The 25,408-nt window shown below is 37.5% G+C and overlaps 1 protein-coding gene across 1 annotated transcript; it reads left to right on the top strand.

Moving 5' to 3' along the window:
* The first annotated feature begins 15,089 nt into the window (after nt 1-15,089).
* Nucleotides 15,090-17,686, top strand: LOC132057911 (uncharacterized). Its single transcript, XM_059450496.1, has 3 exons — nt 15,090-16,002; nt 16,870-17,511; nt 17,591-17,686. Exons 1-3 carry the CDS (start codon nt 15,373-15,375, stop codon nt 17,684-17,686), a joined length of 1,368 nt encoding a protein of 455 aa, XP_059306479.1. The 5' UTR covers nt 15,090-15,372.
* Nucleotides 17,687-25,408: the final 7,722 nt, after the last annotated feature.

Genomic DNA, 25,408 nt, shown 5'->3' with positions numbered 1-25,408 from the left:
CATGTCAAATCTAAGCATGGCATATTACAAAATACCTACTGAGTCCATGAAGGATGTTTATAGTATGCAGGCACACTGCCCAGTTCCATTTCCATATTGGCAAAGCAACATACTAGTACTTATAGCAAAATATCATCACTGCCAGCAGCTTATAAGTACTAAAAGCTATAGCAAAAATATCATCATGTTTCAATTCACATTTTAGTTCATATTCTTTAAGTTAACATGGCAGGACTCCAATAGTTATGGCAAAAATCACCACTGCCAGTGACTTACCACCTTACACGAATAAACATTTTCAAAGATTAACTACCAAGCTAGGATCACAAATATGTAAAGGACAACATATTAGGAATCAGGAAGAAACATACAACCCAAATTGATCATTTTCTCCAATTAATTCATTTCAACAACTAGCAAACCAAATCTAACGAATGACCTCCTTGCTCCCAACCTTATCTCTCTGTCACAACATGTTACACCAAAGGGGAAAGGAATTTTATATGAACAGTAGCTAAAATTCGATTATCATATCATGCGACTGCTGATTGCTAGAACAGAATTCATATTAATTTGACAATATTTAACAGCCAGACCACGAGGCCAGACATATTGCATGATAATTGCACCAAACAGAACATCCCAGTAACTAAATTCCAATTACTATACTACATAAATGGCTGATGACTAGAATAGGAATGTGAACTTGCTCTTGCTTAGTGCAAAAGTCAACTTACTGTTATAACTGAAGCAAACTGCTTAACAATGGAAGTTGAGCCAGACTCTACTATGACAACTAGTTGGCTTTGGACAATCTACACTATCTCTTGAACATTAGAGACATACGCGAATTTTACATGACTAGATGAAACAAGATCCACATACATATGCATATCCTCCTTAAGGGACAGTAAGTCATAGAATCAAGCAGAATAAAGTGACAATGACTTAATCCCCTTATTTTACACAAAAACAGACAAGATCAAACACACACAAACTCAGAAAATGCCATTTTATCCACTTTATGCTAACTTAAGCCTTTTAAGTGTTTAGAAAGTTGAACAAACGAAGGACTTCTTTCTCAATTCATCTTACCTCTTTGAGCCATTTTTAACTTAAGCCATCCATAACATTAACACAACATCAATATACAGACCTAACTACGCACGGCTAAATCACAACATTACCTAAATAAACTTGTCCAGGCTAACTGTCCACAGAGAAGTCTAGTGCACACAAATACGATTAACAGGTCGCATAGTCTGAACTAACGCGTGATTAATCAAATGGCAAGCAAACCAAAGTAAACTTAAAGCACCAGGCTAATCTAAACTCCTATGTAAAGCTGAAACAATCACAGAATTAACAGGATTGAACATGCTTAATTCGACCAAATAACTACAAACAGAAACTAAAATACAACTAAGCAAACAAATCGCATAAACGGTTTCAAACGCTCAAACAAATGCTAAAAATAACTTAAATGGAAGAAATTTACCTTCTTCGGGTGCAGCGAAGTGGGTACGAATCTTCGATCTGCTTCGAACACCACGAATCCCGAACTTGTATGCACTAGAAATCAACAGATACCAAAGTGAACAAAACAGAAAATGGTGTAGAATTTTTGACTCGATAACAAGAAATATTTCGACTACTGAAAACTAAAACTTCCAAGGGATTTTGAGTGTCTCTCCTCCCAAAACAACCACTTTTTGGATTCACAGAGACGATTATTTATAGGGAAAGATTAGGGTTTTCTCTAAGATTTCGGATTTTTGGGCGGGATCTTTGGTCAACGATTTCAAATCAACATTGGAAGCTTTTCTTTCTGTCATTAATCAGAGAAACAGACGAAGAAGACAAAACCGATTAAAATCTTTGTACCCGAAATATGAAAAGGAACTGGTAAAGGAGCGGATTTGAGTTTGCAAACGGACAAAATCCCTTAAAGCTTCAGATCAGAAGAATCAAAAAGAGAAAGGGGAAAACCCTCTTTTCAACGTTGAAATGTGATGGGAAGGTACAAGCGTTAATTGCTATTCCCGAATTATCCACGCATGGACTGCGAAGATCGAAAGGGTTCTGGAATTTTGCCATTCACGGCGTTGACAAAGACGAGAGAGAGAGAGAAGAGGAAAGAGAAGGGAGAAGAGAGAGAACAGGGGAGGCGCGGGTCTGTTAGGGTTAGGCTGATAAGAAATAAGAAAATTGGGCCGGGTCGGGTGTAGTTTAAATGGGTATGGGTTGATTGTTTAAAAGGTTGGTGGACTGGATTAGTCCGAAAAATATTTATGGGCTGGCTGATTTGGGTATTAAAATGTGGGTTGGGTAATGAATTGGTCTCATACGGATTGGGCCATTGAATTAAAATATGGACTGGATGAAAGGAATAATTTGGGCTTTGAATTTAAGTAAAAGTCCTATTGTAATTAATTACATAATAACGGTGCCCAAATATTATTTAATATAAAAGTATGTAATTATTAATGCCCGGATAAAAATTATATTGCGTCGTAATAGCCATGCAATAATATTTTGAAATCCAATAGTAAATAAACACTATTATTTAATTGCGCAGAAATAAATGCAGTGCGTGTGCATACGATGGTAAAAATGCTGAAATGATTATAATGCGAATTATAATAATACTGGTAATAATAATAATAACGAAAATAATAATAATAATAATAATAATAATAATAATAATAATAATAATAATAACGATAACAATCATAATAATAATAATAATAGTAACAATAAGGATAAGAATAATAAAATAATGATTAAATAGTGATCGTAATGGAATAATGAAACGCGGTAAAAAAAATCCAATAATTATAGTAAAAATATAAATAATCATTTCTTAAATTTCCAAAAATACTATAAATGTAAATAAATATTTAGGGAAGGCGGGACAAAATCGGGTGTCAACACAGCCTCACAATCTCATTAACGTACAATTCTGCTAAATGTTCAAGTGGGTAGTCTACTCTGATGGCTAAGAAATGAGCACTCTTGGTTAGCCTATCAACTATAATCCAAATTGCATCATGATTTCTTCGAGTGCGTGAAGTCCGGTAAACAAAGTCCATAGTTACTCTTTCCCATTTCCACTCGTGTATCGATAAGGGTTGTAACAAACCACCGAGACTTGATGCTACCTTTATTTGTTGACAAACAAAGCATTTAGAAATAAATTTCGCAATGTCTTTCTTCATACCATTCCACCAATAAGTGTTCTTCACGGTTCGGTACATTTTAGTACCTCCAGACGCATTGTTAATGGTGAAGTATGTGCTTCATTTAGAATTTCTTTCCTCAAGTTGTCATCTATAGGAATTAAGATATGGCCTCCTCTTCGAATAGAGCTATTGATGTTAATGAAAGTCAAGACCAAAAGATAATGACCCGCCTCACTTTCAAGAAGACGAGGAACGTTTGCCTAATATTAATCATCCTCGTGCTAGTGAATCGAAGGGGAATAATCATAGAATGACGGGTCATAGCACTCCCGTTATGACACCTCCGTTTCAAATAGAGCCGGCCGAGTTCTTTCGTCACTTAGCCGGAACAATGTACTCGTCGACACCCAATTTTGTCCCGCCCTCCCCCTAAATATTTATTTATATTTCTAGTATTTTGGCAATTTAGGAAATAATTTTTATATTTTACTATAATTATTAGCTTTTATTAATAATCAAGCGCTTCTTCATTATTTTATCGCACGGTAGTTGTTAGTGTTTTTGTTACCGCTATTATCCTTATTACTATTATTATTATCATTATCGTTATCGTTATTATTTTGTCATTATTATTAGTATTACCGTGTCTTTTATTTAAATTTAGAAGCCCAAATCCGAGTCCAATCAATTTATATTATTTTCGGACCAGTCCATATTAATTCAGCCCTGTTTCAATTAGCAATTCGGTTGGCTTGTGACTTAATTTGCCCAGCCCATTTTTCAGATACCCAGCCCAACATTTCAAAATAAATCAGCCCACTACCTACCATTACCCATCCGACCTACGACCCGACCCGACCCACTCGTTCCAACCTAATGAAAACGAGTAGGGTTTCTCCCATTCTATTCTTCAGCGCCGCTCGTCACCCTTCCCTCTCTCTCCTCACCTTCTCTCTCAGCTTGGTTGAGAATGGCAAAATCACAGACCCTTTTCGCCTTCTCCAGACCATGCGCGGTCGAATCGGGAAAGGAAATTAATGCCCTGTACTCCCTCATCAGTTGAAACAACCGTTGAAAGGGATGGATTTTCGTCTTCTTCTTCTTCGTGGTCCGTTGGACAATCAAAGGTTTAATGGATTTCGTCTGTTTGCAAAACAAAATCTTTTCTTATCGATTCCTTTCGTATTTTCTGCACAAGTTTTAATGGGTTTTTGTTCTTCTTCGTGGTCTCGATGGTTGTCATAGCAGATTTCAACGTTATCGACCAAAAATCCCGCTTAATTTTCAATTTCTCAACCCAAGCAAACCCTAGAAAAACCCTATAAATAATCTCTATTGGAGGGTTGACGGGGCAGCTTTTTGGTCACCGAAATTCCCTCAAAATATGGAAGTTTTTTTCTTTAGCAGCACAAAATCCCCTAAAATTTTAAGTTCTTTTGGTCGCTTCAAATTCCCGTGGAAAATTACTAAGTCTTCACCAGTTTTAATATTGTCTTGATATTCATTCGAAATAGAAAATTATTCTGGTTCCCTTTTGGTTTCTGCAACTGTTTCGAGTCCAAGTAAATTCGAGACCGGAATCTGTAGTGTTCGAGTAAATCTGAAACCCCGCACCCTCACTTCGCTGCACTCGAAGAAGGTAATCCCTTATCCTTTTTATTTCGCTTGCATTTCTTGTATTTTAGTTTAAATCATCTCTCTCGTATGTTGATATTAATTTTAGCATCGCTAACATGTTTTTTGTGTTAAGCGTAATTAATCTATGGGGGTTAAGCACATTCCTGTGTCAAGTTGGGTTTAATCTATTTCATAAGTGTGTTTAGTAGTTCCGTATAGTGAGACGTGTATATATAGCAGTTTTGGTTTAGTTTAATTTTGGTTAAATATGCCTGATAGGTTAGTGTAATCTAGTATGTTTTAACTAAGCACGTTCGTTAAAGTTCGGTTAAGTTTGATTTTCTTTTTTAGATCGATGTGGGATTTGAAGCATGCCTATACGTCCGTTCGATTATTGAGTTTAAAGTCACTCACGACCCCTATTTAGTTTACTTAATATGTCATAAATGCAGGATTCTATAGTCATCATAGTAATTGTTGAAATCAAAGACAAGCCACTATCTCATACACTAAAAAATGAAAAAGAGAAAAATGTTACTCCTACTCTCTTGTGCTCCTTTCTGTCATCATCTTATCCCTGTTTTGAATTACCAGGTTTGGTATGAAGTCTTTTATTTGTTTGGCACGTTATGTCAATGTTTGAATGAATTCCTTCTTGACCGTCGAGTTTGGAAATCTTTGCCTAATGTGAAACTTGCATGAATGATGTTTCATTAAGTGCATGAAGTTTTGAAACAAGAAAAGGGAATTAGAAAACAGTAGCTGCATTAAAATTTGTTTGTGTGTCGTGAATCGGTTAGCGATTGCATAGTGATTGTCTGGTCTTTTAGGATTTGCTGCTCGATCCTGCTCGAAGTTAGATTGAATATTGGCTTAGAACCCTGCTAAGGATGTTTGTCTAAATGCCGTGTTTGGTCCAGGATGTACGTCTTGTATAGTTCATGTTTCGCCGGAATATCCCATGATATGTTAAATATTGTGTTCAAGTAATATATTATGTTGGAAATTGAACCGGTATTCGGGCTGAAAATCAGACTTTGAAGGAGAAAAGACGATTACCCTTTATAGTTTAGTCGAGCAGAATTGGTAGCTATTGGCAAGAATGATATTGTGCTGCAATTATTAGTGCTTTGCCTTGTTAATACAAAAAATATGAACTGGAAACGTGCCTGAATACCATGAATATCCCTCCTGAATTCAATAGGTGTTTTGAATATCATGAGTCTGTCATGTTAGGCTTGGTGTACGCTGTGTGTTGCCAATGCATTTCTTTTAAACTCTGCCTGTGCCATATATGCAAAGTGTTTGATTTAAATTCTTCAAATGGTGGAATATTGTGTACATGCTTAGTCTGTATCAGGTACAGTTTCGTGTGAGTAAATATGTATATTAGTAGGTCTCGGCTACCCGCCTTATCCGTTTCATGAGTTGTCGTTTTGCCGTCACTCACGTCATGGATTCAACATTTTCTCCAAGTGCCACCTTTATTATGTTATGCGCTAATTCGAGCTGCATACTTAGTTTCTTTATTTAGGACTTAGTTTTGATTATATACTAATTCTTTTCCTTTTATTTTATGCATGACCATCGCATACGAGTCTGAGGGACTCGTTCGTCTCCCATATTCGGTGTCGGGCTAAAGCCCAACGAAATCTTCTCCGTGTCCAACCCATCCACGTAGTTTCGCATTTCCTTTCGGTCGAGGCGAACAGCAATAATTACGCCATGCTAGCCTAAAAATATAATTGGGCCGAAGTCCAACAAGAATGGATTTGCGTTCAAAGAATGGGTGAACCCATTCAATATTATTATTCCTCCATTTTTATTTCTTTTATGCATTAATTTGTATAGCATGACTAACTCTTTACTTTTGTCTTATTTTCTTAATTTAGATGAACCTTAGCGAATTAGTGGGTTTTAGTTTAATAACGGGTAGTTAAGTTAAAGGGAATTAATAATTAATACCATCGGCTTTCTTTTTCTTCTATTTATGATTAAAACTATTTATAGTATTTACAATATTTGTTTTCATTAGAATAGTTAATTTTTCAAAATAGCATTATTACATATGTTGAGCTAAGGAATCATGATTTGTTATTACTATCTTAAAAATTAAAATGTCATCAACATGCAAAGATGAGTTCAAATGTATTTTAAACATTTTAGATTAATCCGTTTATACATTTCTTTTAGCCAAATATAGTTAAATAGAGTTAATGAAAAGAAAGAAGACCCATGCCTTTTTCATCATATTAAAATAAGTCTAGGATTTTCTATTCATCTAATATAATTTTTAGTTCGCATTTGCTAAAACCTTCTCTTTGAAAATTTATGCATAAGTAAATTATTGTATTTTCCACAAGTATTATTTATATAGCATCATTATATTTTCCTTCAAAATCTTAATAACCTTTATAAATTTTATTTTAAATAGTATTTAAAGACATCTTTCATGCAACTTATTATTTTTGTAAATCCTTTTTTAACAACATTATTACATTTTTCTTCAAACTTTAGCAATATTTGTAAGTCATTTTTAGCTTTAATTAATTAACCTAAGTTTGGCCGGATAACCGTAAGTTAACGGATCCTAAAGGATGCCTAACCCCTTCCCTTTAGGATAATATAGAACACTTACCTAGAATCACACTCCGGTTGCAGACTATTAACGGAGGTTAGTTTTACCTTAAGTTAATAATTAGGTGCCCTAATTCACCTTAAAATCAATTAGGTGGCGACTCCTTAAAATCAATTAATAGGAATCACCAATATGTTATACTCTAATTCTGACTCCGGTTAAAATGGGGTGTAACATGTACAACCCTAATGAAGGGAATTTTGAAAAGATGAGGAAAATGGGTGGAGTTGAGTTTGAAGGCACTACTGATCCCACGGAAGCTGAACAATGACTTGAGCGCATGGAGACAGACTTTGATCAATTAGAGTGCTCCAATGCTGCCAAATTTAAGTATGCTGTCTCTCTTTTACAAAAAGATGCCTATGATTGGTGGATGACCGTGCCTAATGCAAAAGCAAGACCTCCAGTTCTTACTTGGAATGACTTTGTGGATGCATTTCGTATGAAATATGTCCCTCCTTTTTATTGTGATGCCAAGAAGAAGGAGTTTCTGGATCATGAGCAAAGGAGTATGTCTATTGCAGAATATCAACAAAAGTTTCTTAGGCTTTCTCGATATGCTGGAGGTATTATCTCTGATACCAAAACTTGTTGCACCTCCTTTGGGAAGATGCCACTTACGAAACAAAAGCAAATTTCATACTTACAACGTTCATAAGAAATTTATTTAATAAGGTATTCGCAATAATTTAGGAGCGAAAATAGGCCCATGTGAACAAGTTTTTTTTTAAAAAAAATGACATCTCAACATAGTAGGATCTAAAAGAAGCCTTCTAAAACAAAATAGAAATATCCAACCACAAAAATGGACAACACCTATTTTGAGTTAAATCAACACTTTAGAATTTGTCAAACATTTAGTAGAGAAATATTTTTCATGCTACAACATCTAAGGCTCATACCAAGCATGAAATTCAACTCCCAATCTCAAATACAAACTAGTTAAGTTCCAAGTTCAACCCAAATACTAAATTTGATTTATTACAAGACTTGGGCATGGACACTCCCAAAATAGTCAAGTCATTCATCAAAATCAAGTTATAAAGTATTAGCATCATGACCCAAATTTCATTCAAAAGTGCATATCTAAGTGTATCACATAGATCACGTACAAGTCCCCAAAAGTATACAAAATGAACGCGTTCATGCAAATGTGACCTTCATCTAAGCATCCAAAGAGTCTACTTCAAATGGCCATCCTCAAGTCTCTTTCGGAACATCACCTACGATAGCAACAACTATCGCTAAGCATAAAGCTTAGTGGCACATAAACTTAACTAACACTTAGAATAAAAATATAATGTAAGGAGTACAAGAATAAATTCTAGGAATAAGCTTGTCAAAATCACCATCAAGCACTAAATGAAGGTACAATCCTTTCAAGAAAATAAATGTCAAATATTAAAATAGTTCAAGATATCAATATCCAAATCTCAATTATGAAGAAGCTTCCCAAAGCAAATCCAAGAAAGTTCACCATTTGGTTAATTTCGCCCAACACATACATCATGCAATTACATGAAAGCATAATCGAATAACAAGAAGGACCGGAGTCCCAAATCAAGTAGTCGTCACCCAATAATCAAGAGAATCAAGAACCATGTTGAAAGTGGCTTCCCCATTCATACTTAAGAAGGACCAAGATCCATAATTAAGATGAAATATGAATCCAAAGTCAAGATGGGACAAGATCCGAATAATCTCAAGAGGCATGCCAATATAAGTGACAAAGTCACTATCACAAGAAGGATAAAGTCCCAACGAGAATGCAACAATGCTCAAGCATATAAAAGCTAAATCATGACGAACAAAAATGGGGCTAAATAGGTCACCATTATTACAAAATTTTAAGTAGAAAAAGTTCTGGACAGCAGCTATGTGCTGCCTTGCAGTCCAGTTTTGACATAGTAAACGGTAGAAATTAGAATTTTCGCAAAACACGAAAGTCGTGGGAAAATTTATTATCTTTCCACAGATTTTGAATCACCAAATTCCGCCTTATAGATAAAAAAAGTTATGGTCAGTATACTAACCGCTGCCAGCCCCAAAAATGGGATTGAATTTCCCTACTCCAAGGTTTTAAAATCTCTAACAAAAACTTGAATATTTCATCCAAAATAATATGGAATAACAAGCTTACCACAAGATTGATTGAGCTTCTTGATTAATAGAGCTTCTTCACAAACCCAAAACCTAGGATTATCAAAACAAGACTTAACCTATTTGATTCTTGGTCGTAACCTTCCAAAATACATACAAAGCATGAAAACTTGGAGGATCTTGTTGATATTTGGAGAGTAGTTTACGTGGATTAGAGTTTCTAATGGAGGGTTTAGGAGGAGAAGAAGAATAACAAGACCAAGTAGAGAGTGGGGTTAAAGAAAAACGGTCTTCTTTCCTTTGTAGTACCCACTTTTATCAATTGGGTCTTACTAATGGGCTTCAATATCCAAATAAAAAAAATGACAAGTCCAAATTTATTTATCTTTCCAAACACAAACTAAAATTTTAGACTCAAGAAAAATAATAAAAAGTATTTACTACAAGAGCAAGATTTTTTAAATGCCAATAATAAATTTAGGGTGTTACAATATTCGTTATTTTTTTTAGTGTAAAATACAGTGTTTCTTTATATATTTTTCGCATGTATTTCGAAGGAGATCTTTTTGTTTAAAATGAATATAGTGAATTTGAATACAGTTGAATATCCCTATATTTGTGTGCACTTATATTGTTTGAATACAACCGAATTTAAATACAATACAATGTGAAAGTAGCTATGAATGAATTCGTCCGAATTGAATACAACGAAATACAAATGAATTGGAATATAGCTGAATTTGAATACATGTTACTGTTGCTACGAAATTAAATTAACAAAAGTATAGCTATGCCTAAAAAAAACCCCTAAATTATAGTCATTTGTGAAAATTTCCCATAATTAATAGCCCACCTTCCTTTTCCTTTATGTTATTACACAGATAAAGGTAGTAAAAGGTGACAAATGCCAACGCTATGCCCGGATGGTGCATCAGCCGACTGAGCCCCTTTACTCAGTTATTTCACCATGGTCATTCATGAAGTGGAGAATGGATATGGTGGGACCCTTATTCCAGGCTTCGGGCCAGGTAAATATCTATTGGTGGATTGAGGTAGGAGCTTTCAGGAAGATCCGGAATGAGAGGTGATAGACTTCATTTAGGATCACATCATATGCCGGTTTGGGGTTCTGAAGAAAATTGTGTATGATAACGGGCCATAGTTCATCGGTTCAAAGATAACCAAATTCTTTAAAGAGTTAAAAATCAAAGAGAACTACTACTTCTCCTTATCACCCCAGTGCCAATGGGCAAGCTGAATCAACTGACAAAGTGTTGATCCAAAGCACCATAAAGAGATTAGAATAGGCTAAAAAGTGGCATGAAGAATTGCACGGAATACTTTGGCTTACCGAACTACAACAAAGGCTGGCAGCGGATAAATGCCATTTTCTCTCGTATACGGTGTAGAGGCTTTGATACCGGTTGAAATTGGCAGACTAGGTTTAAGATTCTTCCAAGCTACTAAAGATACCAACAAAGAAACTTTGACAGTTGCTTGAATTTGCTTGAGAAACGACGAGACTTGGATTTGGTTCAGATGGTGACACAAAAGCAGAGTGTCAAAAGATGCTTCAACAGGAGGACTAATCTTCGCTACTTTAAAATCTCGGATACTATGTACTTCGAAAAGTAACGGCCGGAATAAAGGATCTTAATTCCAGAAAATTGGGCCCGAACTGGGAAGGACTATATAGAGTAATGGGGTAGAAGGCAAGGGTTCGAACCATCTCAAACATGGAAGCGGGGTAAAGTTGCCGAACAACTAGAATGTTAACCACCTGAAGCGCTACTACTGTTGAGTAAGGTCCATTTCATTATTGGTCAATTGTCTAATTTTGTTTACTTTTTCTAACCTTTGTTTTATGACAGGCAAAGCAGGCCTTTTTCCGCATGATGATCAAATTAATACTAGGTAACCGAACAAGAGCTCAAGTAGTTCCAGGGTCGAACCAGACATATTTGAGCAGGGAGGTTATGCGCAGTAGTAAAGTCTCCCCCCTTGCCCTCTAACTTCCTTTTCAGGAAAAGGACTGTTGGGAACAAAGGAATCAAATCGTTCCAGAGCAAGGAGATCGAGGAAGGACTTTGGTGCCCGAATGCTCATACGTCGCACTCAAGCACTGGGTGGACTACCCTACGGTATGACTAAGGACGAGTGACACCATGGAAAATTGTAAAGAGCACCGAGGACTGACGCAAAAGATACAGGGGATTGTTGCAAAGAGACCCCGGGAGAAGATTCGTAACACTTACGACTGTTCCAAAAAACGATCTGGGGATTGCACGAGAAGTGCTAAAGAAAGGGAGAGGATAAATATTAATCAAGAACCAGTTGGTCACACAAGACATTAGCCCGGTCACAAATCTTTTAAATGTATTTTTCTTTGATTATTTCTTGTACAGTTCGAGTATAGGAAAAACCTTGTTCTTAGAAATGCATATGTTAAAGTTGTAAATTCTTAATGTACAAAGGCTTCTGGATTACTCAAAACTTATGTATTTCTTGGGTCAAGTGCCCCATTCTGGAAATGAAATGAAATGAAATGCGTTTTTCTTCCATCACTGTCCGATCTAACAAATCCCCTCGATTTACTTAGATGTTTTCACATACTTAAAGTAAGTCAGGATCATGGATCTTGAATAATCGTGTCTAAATAAAGTCTAGACGTCCTCTTAAGAAGCACTAAACATATAAGGGCTCTCTCTTAGAAAACCATCGGAATGATGGAAAATCGGAAGCTCATTTCTGATCATAAAACATGCTGGAAGTTGATTAGCCAGTTCTGCAAAAAGCACAACACCAACAAAGAATTGAAGGATTTGAAAAATTCGTAAGGCCCGATTTTAGCTTCTATCTCTCAAAATGACTTTAGTCTACAAAAGATTGATTTATGAACAACACTGAAATAATTCTAAGTGTTAAGAGTCTAAACAAGTAATAGACAAAGTATGAAGAGCAAGGAAAAGACAACTTCATGAAAAAGCCCAAAATCTTTACAAGGTCAGAAAATAGATAGCAAAAAACAAAAAGAGTTGAAGCAGGAGTACCGGAGGAAGGATCATCTTCATGAGTCGAAGCAGGGAGGGTAGCTTCGGTGATCGGGGAATGAGGTTGCGACTCATTTTCTTCTTCTCTTCACCATCACCCTCAGGTTCACCTGACCCAGACCCGGCTCCATAGGAACTACCAGCATCATCGGAAGAGGACTACTACAGGTGAAGTCGGGCTTTATTTTCCAAAGGCAAGTCCTTGACAATTTCAGCTTCTAGATCTTCAAAGCCCCCCTGAGCTTCCTCTAATCCTCCAGGAGCTCCACTTGTGAAGATTCTTGCTCACAATAATTCAAGCTTCAGCATTGGCCACTTCTTCGGAAGCTTTGGCATTTTACACCTTAAGTGCCTCTTTCTCAGCATCAGGCGCTCGGAGTCCAGCTTGAAGAGCAATAATGCTTTCATCCTGGTGCCTGATAGTATCTTTGGCTTTGACTAGGTCTACCTCCAATGCAGCCTATTGTTCGTCCTCCGACTCAATTCGACCATAAGGGTCCGGACCTCCTGCTCTAGCTCAGACTCTCTCTTAACATAAGAAATCTTCTCAGAGGCCTATCATTTCTTAAGTTCATCTAGCTCAGACTGAATTTGGCTGGCCTCACGGCTGTAGACTCTCTTGTCTTGACCGACCTGAGTAAGGTCCGACTCCATAGATGAGCACCTTTTCTTCACCATGACAAGCTCCGCCCACTCCGCCTTTTTATCGAAGGGCCTCGAACTCGAGCACATTGCTCTATGAAAAAGATGAAGGATGAGAAAAGAGCAAAAGGTGGGTAAATCGAAAGAATTCAAGTGAACTTAGAGTTACTATGCCAGCATTGTCTATTTCCCCTTTGTACTTAGAATTTTCTATTATCGTTAACCCTGAAATAATAACTTTGCACCCTCCTCCCCCCCCCCCCCCCACCCCAACACATACTTGGCCTTTTTATAATTGTTACCCCCTTAAAAGAAAAATGGTAAAAAGAAGAAATCTAATAGTTATATGGAAGGAGATAAGAAAATAGCAGTTAGAAGGATAAAAGAAAATGGTATTTTAGATTTTTTTACACATCAAATTAATATGATGTGACTGTTATTTTACACTCTCATGCGCCAAATGCCATTTGAAATCACTTGGATTATAGAAAAGTGAAGTACATGCATGGGGGATGATTAGGACCAATTATTGTTTGAGGGGAATGTTATCTTACAAGAGTCATTATAGCTTGATTTTAGAAAATACAAGCGAACAGATACAACTCCAAGAAAACAGAAAGAAGCGAACAATGTATTTTTGTTGTTTGGATCCTTGTATACACCCCTGTATTTCTGTATTTCGCCTTGGTTGTACCATTTATGTATTATTTTTTCAGGTGTGGGATGTATTTTTGTTATCTTAATCCTTTTTGGTTGTATTTTTGTTGGTGTATCCTCGTTTGATTGTATAAAAAAGAGTCATTCTAGCTTAATTTTAGAAAATACAAGCAAACAGATACAGCTGCAAGCGAACTAATACAGCTTAACTTTTGTTGGTGTATCCTCGTATGATTGTATAAATGGTTGAATTCGTTGATACAAGCATTTAGCGCGAATGAATATAGGTGATACAAGCTCTAGTTGCGCACCATAAATAGCCTACAAACTATAGTGCTTTGTGAGATTTTCTAAAAAATTTATCATGGGAAAAGGTGCAAATATACCTCTAAACTTTGCGATTTAGAGCATATATACTCCCGTTATAAAAGTACTGTAAATATACCCCTGCCATTAGAAAATGGTACAAATATACCCTTTTTGCTGACAGAATTTTTTTTAAAATCATTTAGTTTATTTTTTAATCAAAAAATACCACGTGGCTTTAAAAAAAAAAAAAAAGTCTACCCTTTTCCTTTTTCTTGAGTAGACGTATTTTTCTAAAATCACATGATAATTGCTTTTTTCAGTGGGTCGGGTCTGGTTCGTTTAAAAGAATGGGTACACTTTTTTTTTTTAAGGGAAAAGGGTCAAAAATACCCCTCTACTTTGGAAAAATGGCTAAAAATATCCTCCGAACTTATTTTGGATCAAAAATACCCCTCTCATCCTTAAAGTTTTCAAATATACCCATGTCTTGATGGAAATTATCCCCAAAATAACCCGAAATCATTATTTAAACTCGTTCCATCATTTAAACCCGACCCAACTAAATAATAACCCATAAGATCCTTTATTCCCCCAATTCCTCAAACTTCAAACCTACGTATTGGGGGAATAAGGGGATTTTATGGATTATTATGTAGTTGGGTCGGGTTTAAATGATGGAGCGGTTTCAAAAATGATTTCGGGTTATTTTGGGGATAATTTCACAAGATAGGGAGTATATTTGAAAACTTGGCGATGGAAGGGCATTTTCGACCAAAATAAGTTATGAGGATATTTTTATCCCTTTTTTCAAAGTAGAAAGGGTATTTTTGACCCTTTTCCCTTTTTTTAAAGCACCAAACAATGGTATTTGTTACCTTTCTCTGTTGTCTTTTTGCCCTTTAACTTTTCTCCTTTACCTCTCCTTCCTTCTTAAGAAATGCCTTCCTTTGATGCTATCATCTGTCTTAAACCACATTGATTTCAATTAACTGTAGGGACACAAATGAAAATAGAAAACCTCAATTTGCATCGAACTCTTCCTTCTATGATAAGAAACACACCTTTTTATATTCCTACAACCTTTCACTTCCATTCCTAAGTTAAAAAATTTGATCAAGAAAAAGGCTTTTTAGCTCCCAATCAAGATTTCAACTAGTGTTTATTAATTCCCTTCAAGATGGCTTCTAATGATCAAGAATCCAGAATTCCCCTGAAGCTTTTGGTAGATGATAAGAAAAATAAAGTTATTGCTGCTGAAGCCAACAGGGATTTTGTGGATATATTATTCAGTTTTCTCACGTTTCCAATTGGAACAATAATCAGACTAACCAACAGCCATCCAATGTCAAAGACTAGTCCAATTTTTACATGTATGAACAATTTATACCATAGTGTTGAAAACCTTAGTGTTAAGCATCTTTATTCAGAAAATTGCAAGTCAGTCCTTTTAAATCCAAGAAATCCATGCATAGAAGATTGCTTCAAGTTGAAAGTGCAGATAGATGATTCTGTTTCCAACAAGTACTTCAAGTGCTCTAATGAATACTTCTGCTCATTTAAGAGCTGGGTGGTCAATGTTAAATGTTGTTGTGGAGGAAGGACAAGTAAGGAGATATTCTCAGATATTAGAAATCCAACAAATGATTATTCAGGTGTTTTTCTGAGGGGAGGAATAGAGTTTATAATCAGTGATGATTTAAAAGTGTTGCCTGGTTCTCCAAGTTCTCTTTTACAATTATTTTCTGATCTTGGCTACAACTACATGAGTCAGATAAGGGAGATGCATGTGGAAGTTGGCAAGGAGGAGGTAATGATCTTGCTTTTTGCCGTTTACTAATATTGCTAGATTTTCAATAAGCAATCTAGAGTAACGAATCCATGCATACCTAGCGAAAAATAGGACGCAATGAAAGGAAAAGATCTATATAGGCATACCAAATAGTCAGGATTAAGTTTTGGTCATGTTAGTATGTCTATTTTAGGTCTGAGATTTCTAGGAACCTTTTAGTCATGTCAGTAGAAAACATATAGAAAAATTCAAGTACTTTTTATTTTTTTGTTGCATAATATTAGACTAAAATGAACTAGGAGGGACATAGTCAATAAAGATTCACATAGCCAGATACGTAGTTGTTGTTGTTTGCTGTTGTAATATAGAGAAATGAGCTTGGTTGAATCTGCTAGCAGATGATTAAGCAAGTGGAGAAAACTAGGATCTTGATGTTATCATTTGACTGAAGTAGCTAACTTAGAGAGAGAAGTTTAAAAATAGGCATATCATATACAGATAGCAAAACAAATGTTGCTCCATATTCAAGTCTCATATGATAAATGTGGACAATGTAGCACAGCAGAATGTGGAAACATGGTATGTCAGTTTAAGAGTGAATGTTTTATGTACTGTATGCACCAACCCTTTGAAAATAACCAGCGCAAATGACAGTAAAAGCACCTTCAGATGAAGGGTAATCTTTGAATAAGAAGGTACAAAAAACCAGTTTAAGATGTCCAATCTAATAAAAAGGGAAAAACTAAAGAGGAAATTGATGCAGGAAATAAGTTGCAACTCAGGTGATGTATTACAAAATCTAATGCAATCTAGTGCTGGGAATCCCTTCTTCTTCATTTTGATATATGTTATCTCATGTTCATTTTACTCTTTTTCTCGGTCCAGATATTACGACTGCTCACTTGTTCATTGATCTCAAAATCTCCTTTAACTGAGGTGTTTCTGAACAAGCAAGGAGTTGACAAAAACACCATGCCTGAGCCAAGAATTTCACAAGTGTTTCCTGACGTTGAAACCAGGAACGACTGTAAAATGAACCTGAAGCTAATATTAAGCGAGTCTAGAAACAAGATACTGTATGCTGAAGCAAAGGATTCGTTTGTTGATTTTCTGTTCAGTTTCCTCACTTTTCCCATTGGTTCAGTAATTGCTACCATAAATGGGATTTCTGGACTAGGATGCATAGGAAACTTGTATAAAAGTGTGACAGATTTGGAGTCCGAATGGAATTATTATGGCCAAAGCAGATTACTCAACGCTGGCGTTGCACCGAGACATAAATGCCTGAATGAGTTGCTTCCGATTACTGTAGTACTTGAAGATTATCATCTTTTAGATCCCAGGAGCATAAATGTTGGCCAAGACAGTGAATTTGGCAGATTAACAATGTCGCCTTCCTTGTTCATTGTTTCAGACAATTTAGAAGTTACACCTATGTGTTCTACATCAAGTTTTGGCTTACTCAAAGAATTAAATGTGCCCTTGTGTGACATGGAAGAGCAAGTGATCTCCATTGGTAAGGCAGAGGTAATTTGTTGACTCGACCTAAAAGCTTATTGCATTGCTTTAATCGAAACGAAAAATGACACCATGACTTCTATGACAGGCGCAGTGCTTGCTGCAGGCGGCTTTAATCGGGTCATCATCTGCCTTAACACTTGCCTTGAGCTCTTTCTTGAAAATGAAGCAAGAGAAGGACTAAAATGCTACAAACTACAAAAGCACTTGGCTTGGTGGCTATATCAAATTTGTTCTGTTAGTTTATGTATCGCCGGTTGCAAGTCTGGATAAAGGAAAACGGTTGTTGTAGGCTAATAGCCAGAATAAAACTAGTCAATTCTTACAGTTTGTATTGCCTACCGGACACACTTTTGTTACCCTGCTAGTTCATTCAGATTGCCTAGTTAAATGAGGTGAAATCAGCTGGTAAAGCTAGCAATTCGAGTGATCTTATAAAGTGTCTTTGTGATGCAACAAATATATTTGATGAAGTAGGAATTAATATACTTTTACTTTCTAACAAACTAAAGATTGTGACTTTGGTACCATATTAGTGGAACAAATAATGTTCCCCCTGGTTCAATTCTTAACAAGTACTATGTGATTTCTCTATCTTTTGTTCTGCTTCATTTCCCAACTCTGTCAGATGTGAATAATCTTGCATCTCTCATAGTTTATTGTATGCTATTTGATTTTGATAATTCTCTTCCAAATACTTTTTTCAACCTCAACTTCAATATCGTTTTTTCCAATTTCAACCAAACATTTGGGACATTGTCCAAATGCTGACCTATTCAAAATACTTGTCACTAATATGGATGTGCTGATGTGCACATGTATTTCGTGTGATATAGAAGGGCGTATCCTTTGAACATATGTTATGAGAATTGTTATTAATCTTTGACCTAATATTGAATCTAAAATGATTGAATAATCGTTATATACTTTTATCGCGATTCTTCAGCAATCTATTAAATAACACAAATCTGAAAACTGCATCTTTTAAAGATTTGGGAATTGGTGGACCAAGTTTAAGATTCTTCCAAGCTACTAAAAATACCAACAAAGAGACTATGACAGTTGGTTTGAATTTGCTTGAGGAACGACGAGGCTTGGATTTGGTTCAGATGGTGACACAAAAGCAGAGAGTCAAAAGATGCTTCAACAGGAGGGCTAATCTTCGCTACTTTAAAATCTCGGATACTATGTACTTCGGAAAGTAACGGCCGGAATAAAGGATCTTAATTCCAGAAAATTGGGCCCCAACTGGGAAGGACTATATAGAGTAATGGGGTAGCAGGCAAGGGTTCAAACATGGAAGCGGGGTGAAGTTGCCGAACAACTAGAATGTTAACCACCTGAAGCGCTACTACTGTTACTTCATTATTGGTCAATTGTCTAATTTTGGTTACTTTTACTAACCTTTGTTTTATGACAGGCAAAGCAGGCCTTTTCCGGCATGATGATCAAATTGGTAACAGGTAACTGAACAAGAGCTCAAGTAGTTCTGGGGTCGGACCAAACATATTTGAGCAGAAAGGTTATGCGCGGTCGTAAAGTCTACCCCCTTGCCCTCTAACTTCCTTTTCAGGAAAAGGACTGTTGGGAACAAAGGAATCAAATCTTTCCGGAGCAAGGAGATTGAGTGAAGGACTTTGGTGCCTGAATGCTCATACTTCGCACTCAAGCATTGGGTGGACTACCCTACGGCATGACTAAGGACGAGTAACACATGGACAATTGTAAAGCAAACGGACCAGCCCACAAAAGATACGGGGGCGAAAAAGACTCCGCGAGAAGATTCGAAACACTTGCGACTATTCCAAAAAACGATCTGGGGATTGCACGAGAAGTGCCAAAAGAAAGGGAGAGGATAAATATTAATCAAGAACCAGTTGGTCACACAAGACATTAGCCTGGTCACAACTCTTTTAAATGTATTTTTCTTTGATCATTTCTTGTAAAGTTCGAGTATAGGAAAAACCTTGCTCTTAGAAATGCATATCTTAAAGTTGTAAATTCTTAATGTACAAAGGCTTCTGGATTACTCAAAACTTATGTATTGCTGGGTCAAGTACCCCATTTTTGGAAACAGAGGCGGATCCAGGATTTAAATTTTATGGGTTAAATCTATAGATTTTTAGCGTTGAACCCATTATATTTTTAAAGTTAGGAGTTCATACCAACTATTTATCACAATTTTAATAATTTTTTACATATAAATTTAGGCTCCGCATCCAAAGTTTGGGGTTCAGTTGAACCCCAACCTTATAGACTGTCCGATCTAACAAATCCCCTCGATTTACTTAGATGTTTTCACATACTTAAAGTAAGTCAGGATCATGGATCCTGAATAATCGTGTCTAAATAAAGTCGAGACGTCCTCTTCATAAGCACTAAACATATAAGGGCTCTCTCTTAGAAAACCATCGGAATGGTGGTAAACCGGAAGCTCATTTCCTATCATAAACAAGCTGGAAGTTGATTACCCAGTTATGAAAAAAAACACCGACAAAGGATTGAAGGATTTGAAAAATTCTCGAGGCCCGATTTTAGCTTCTATCTCTCAAAATGACTTTAGTCTACAAAAGATTGATTTATGAACAACACTAAAATAATTCTAAGTGTTAAGAGTCTAAACAAGTAATGTATAAAGTATGAAGAGCAAGGAAAAGACAACTTCATGAAAAAGCCCAAAAATATTTACAAGGCCAAAAAATAGATAGCAAAAAACAACAAGTTCCTTCGGAGGAAGGATCATCTTCATGGTCGCGACTTCGGTGATCGGGGAATGAGGTTGCGACTCGTTTTCTTCTTCTCTTCACCGTCGGCCCTCGGAGTTCACACCCCAAAGCCCTCCATAAGAACTACCAAAGTCATCGGAAGAGGACTACTACGGGCGAAGTCGGGCTTTATTTTTCCAAAGCCAAGTCCTTGGCAGTTTCGAACTTTCTAGATATTCAAAGCCCCAAAACATCTAAAGTCTTCTCGAGAGCTCGACAAGATTCTTGCTCTGATAATTCAAGCTTCAGCATTGGCCACTTTTTCGAAAGCTTTGGCATTTTACACCTTAAATGCCTCTCTCTCAGCATCAGGTGCTCGGAGGGCAGCTTGAAGAGCAATAATTCTCTCATCCTGGTGCCTGATAGTATCTTTGGCTTTGACTAAGTCTGCCTCCAATACAGCATGTTCGTCTTTCGACTTAATTCGACCATAAGGGTCCAGGCCTCCTGCTCCAGCTCAGACTCTCTCTTAACATAAGAAATCTTCTCAGAGGCCCATTGTTTCTTAAGTTCATCCAGCTCGAACTGAATTTTGGCCGGCCTCGGGCGTAGACACTCTTGTCTTCACCGACACGAGTAAAGTCCGACTCCATGGATGAGCCCGCGCTTCCCGACAAGCTCCGCCCACTCCCCCTTTTTATCGAGGTACCTTTGAAGGGCCTCGAACTCGAGCACATTGCTCTGCAAAAAAGATAAAGGATGAGAAAAGAGCAAAATGTGAGGACCCACCATGTCATCATGCCACATAGGTGCCACTTGGCACATATATTTGCCATGTGGAATGATTACATAAGAGGAAGAGTAGATATTATGGGAAGATTCTAGAGATATAGGGAGGTTTCCCTTAGAAGACCCAAGAATTTCATGGATTTGCATGGAAAGTCCTTGGAATACTCTAGTTGTGTAGAGATCTCTAAAATAGAGGCTTATTAGTAAATATGTAGGGACTTGTATAATAATAATTATTTACATATTAGTCCCTAGGTGAGTAGTATAAATAGGACGGTCATTCATTTGTAAAATCATCAAGCAAAAATCAATCAAGTCTTCTATAATAAAAAAGCTTCCTTACAACAAATTTCTCGTCTCTCGATTACTATTCCTTAGCGATCTTGAGTGTAGTGATCTGGGCGACTTGGCGCAGCAAGATCGTGAGCAAGTTGTGCGGGAACATGAGCGAGTTGTCAAGTGCGCACGTGCGCTTAGTTGAAGACTAAGGACGTGACAACGTGATATCGGAAGCGAAGGTTACGACGAGGAATGACAAACGACGGAGAAAGAAATCTTTGCTAAAACCAAGTCAAAGTCATCCGGGGATCGTTGGCAAGAAGGGCCATAACAAAAGAGGATTGCAACAAGAGCCGGAGGTGCCCCGGAGGTTGTGTCAAATGAAGGGCTTACATCCCGAGAACCATCTGCCCGCAAGGGCGAGTGAGGATGACGTGGAGGTCGTCCCGAGGACGCGTCGCTCGGTAAAGAAGTGGGTTATGAAGGTTAATGTGGGGATGGACGCCATCGACATATTTGGCCAACGTTTGGGCAAAAGTGGAGAGACCTCTTAGCGTTCTTGAGGGGCATACCCTTGAAGAAATTGAAAACATCCGAAATGACTTGGAGAGGCGTATGCAGGCTGAGATTAAGGTAAAGCAAACCATCACTGCCTTAGAGTGAAGACTCATGGAGGAGTTGAGTACTATCGATGCCATGAAGGCAAAAATAGTGGCACTTGAAGAGCAGGTCAACGTTGGTGTGATCGAGGCAGCCAACAATGTTATCGTGACGAGGGAGGCGAAGATTGAGGCTCCCAAGCCACCAGTGTTCAAAGGGGTTCGTGATGCACAAGAGGTGGAGAACTTTTTTTGGTACTTGGAGAACTATTTCAGGCATGGAAAAATGAGGGACGATGAGGCCAAGATCAACACATTGTGTTGTACCTATCGAATCTTGCTATGGTGGAGAAGAAAGGTGGCCGATTTGAGAGAGGCATGCACGGTGGCACGTGGGATCGGTTCAAGAACGACTTCGAGCGACAGTTCTTGCCCCCACCAAGTAATACTTGTACGAGGCAAGGCGCAAACTTAGGGAGTTGAAGCTAATGGGGAGCATACAAGACTATGTTAAGGAGTTCACCACCCTTACGCTTCAAATTACCAACCTCACTAATGATGACTTATTGTTTCACTTTATAGAAAGGTTGCAAATTGGGCTAAGCGGGAATTGCAACGCCGTCGAAGTCGCGGACATAGGCCAAGCCATAGTAGAGGCCAGTGGTCTTTGATGGACTTCGGGCATGAGCGACAAGTCAGGCAATGAGTCAAGAGGTAGCGATGCCAAAGGTGGGGAGACCGTGGCGAGAGGAGTCGCAACAACTGCATCCCAAGACTCGAAATGCGAATAAGTTTCGGCAGAGAAGTCAAGTGGTCGTCGAGGGCTATGCGAAAAGAAGGCGCGAGAATGAGAAGAAGGGATGTTACTTATGTGGAGGACACAACTTCAAAAATTGCCCGGCACCGAAGAGCCTTGTATGGTGCGTGACGATCCACGGCGGATGCACGGGGACGAGTACGGGAATCGCGCACGGTTGGGGACGATTAGACTATGTGCGTCCACCGAAGAAAGATGGTCAAACTGACAATAATAAAAACCGGTCGTGGATCTCACCATTAATAACAAGCGAAAACATGCCTTTAGTAGACACTGGGGCGACTCATAATTTTGTGACCGAGGCTGTAGCAAAGTGACTAGAGTTAAAGCTCGCTCCAATTAACACCCTCGTCAAAATCGTGAATGGTAAGCCAAAAAATGCTCGTGGTGTAGCCAATGGAGTTGGTATCAAATTGGGCGATTGGAAAGGTATGACAAACTTTACCGCCTCTACTATGGATATCTTTGACATTGTTTTGGGGCAAGAATTCTTTCAACATTTCCACGCGATGATCGATCCCTACCTCCAACGTCTCTTGTTCATGGAGTGAGAAGGCGCTTGCATGGTGCTTACAGTAACTATGTCGCATGGACAGGGCCATTCACAACTTTCAGCTATGCAGTTTGTCAAAGGGCTCAAGAAAGAGGAGCCAACATTCATGGCAACCATTACAAGTTTGGAGGAAGATAATTTGCTAGAAGAAAACAAAGATGGTATTTCCAAAGAGCTACCTAAACGTTTGCCTCTTAGGCGTGAGCTGAATCATAGGATTGAGTTGGAGCATGAACCGGGAAAGGGTCAAGTCATGCACCGATTACCATCATCGCCTCACAGAATAGCGAGATTGAGGCTATCATTGACTACTAGGCCAGGTGGAAACAAGGGCAAAAAGGCACTGCCATGTTCCTTATCTATTGGAAAGGGAAATCACCGGAGGAGGCCACATGGGAGCGGTACGAAGACTTGTGGCAGATTAAAGACAAGATTCGAGAGTTTACACAGCAGCAGTGCGCCGCGGTCGACACACCATCAGGTGGGGGAGAGTGTGAGGACCCACCATGTCATCATGCCACATGGGTGCCCTTGGCACATATATTTGCCATGTGGAATGATTACATAAGAGGAAGAGTAGATATTGGGAAGATTCTCGAGATATAGGGAGGTTTCCCTTGGAAGACCTAGAATTTCATGGATTTGCATAGAAAGTCCTTGAAATACTCTAGTTGTGTAGAGATTTCTAGAATAGGGGCTTATTAGTAATTATGTAGGGACTTGTATAATAATTATTATTTACATATTAGTCCCTAGGTGAGTAGTATAAATAGGAGGGTCATTCATTTGTAAAATCATCAAGCAAAAATCAATCGAGTCTTCTATAATAAAAAAGCTTCCTTCTAGCAAATTTCTCGTCTCTCTCAATTACTATTCCCTTAGCGATCTTGAGTGTAGTGATCTAGGCTGACTTAGCATAGCAAGATCGTGAGCAAGTTGTGCAAGAACGTGAGCGAGTTGTCAAGTGCCGCACGTGCGCTTAGTTGAAGACTAAGGACATGACACAAAGGTGGGTAAATAGAAAGAATTTAAGAGAGCTTAGAGTCACTATGGCAACATTGTCTATTTCGCCCCTTGTACTTGAATTTTTTATAATCGTTACCCCCTCTCCCCCCACCAAAAAAAATCATACTTGGCTTTTTTATAATCGTTACCCCCTCAAAAGAAAAATGGTAAAAAGAAGATTTGATAGTTATATGGAAGGAGATAAGAAAATAGCCGTTAGAATGGCTAAAGATAAAAAGAAAATGGTCTTTTTTTACACATCAAACTAATATGATGTTACTGTTATTTTACACTCTCATGCGCCAAATGCCATTTGAAATCACTTAGATTATAGAAAAGTCAAGTACATGGGGGGTAATTAGGACCAATTATTGTTTGAGGGGACTGTTATCTTTCAAGAGTCATTATAGCTTAATTTTAGAAAATACAAGCGAACAATGTATTTTTGTTATTTGTATCCTTGTATACATCCCTGTATTTCTGTATTTCGCCTTGCTTTTCAGGTGTGGGATGTATTTTGTTATCTTTATCCTTGTTTGCCTGTATTTTTGTGTATCCTTGTTTGGTTGTGTAAGAAAGAGTCATTCTAGCTTAATTTTAGAAAATACAAGCAAACAGATAGAAGCGAACTGATACAGCTTAACTTTTGTTGGTGTATCCTCGTATGATTGTATAAACAGTTGTATTTGTTGATACAGGTGTTTAGCGCGAATGATTATAGGTGATACAAGTTGTAGTTGCGCACCATAAATAGCCTACAAACTATAGTGCTTTGTGAGATTTATCATGGGAAAAGGTGCAAATATACCCCTCAACTTTGCGATTTAAAGCATATATACCCCCATTATAAAAGTGGTGTAAATATACCCCTATCGTTACAAAATGATGCAAATATACCCTTTTTGCTGATGGATTTTTTTTTTAAATCATTTAGTTTATTTTTTAATTAAAAAATACCACGTGGCTTTAAAAAAAAGTCTACCCATTTTTTTGAGTAGACATATTTTTCTAAAGCCACATGATAATTTCTTTTTCTAGTGAGTCGAGTCTGGTTCATTTAAAAAAAACGGGTAGACTTATTTTATTTAAAAGGCAGAGATATTTTAAAAGCGGGCCGGCCCCCAGGAAAAAAATTTACCATGTTTCTTAAATAAAAATG

This window comes from Lycium ferocissimum, chromosome 5 (assembly GCF_029784015.1).
Source record: "Lycium ferocissimum isolate CSIRO_LF1 chromosome 5, AGI_CSIRO_Lferr_CH_V1, whole genome shotgun sequence".
Taxonomy (NCBI): domain Eukaryota; kingdom Viridiplantae; phylum Streptophyta; class Magnoliopsida; order Solanales; family Solanaceae; genus Lycium; species Lycium ferocissimum.
Note: the sequence above shows the minus strand (reverse complement) of the source record. Positions and strands in the feature narration are given on the sequence as shown.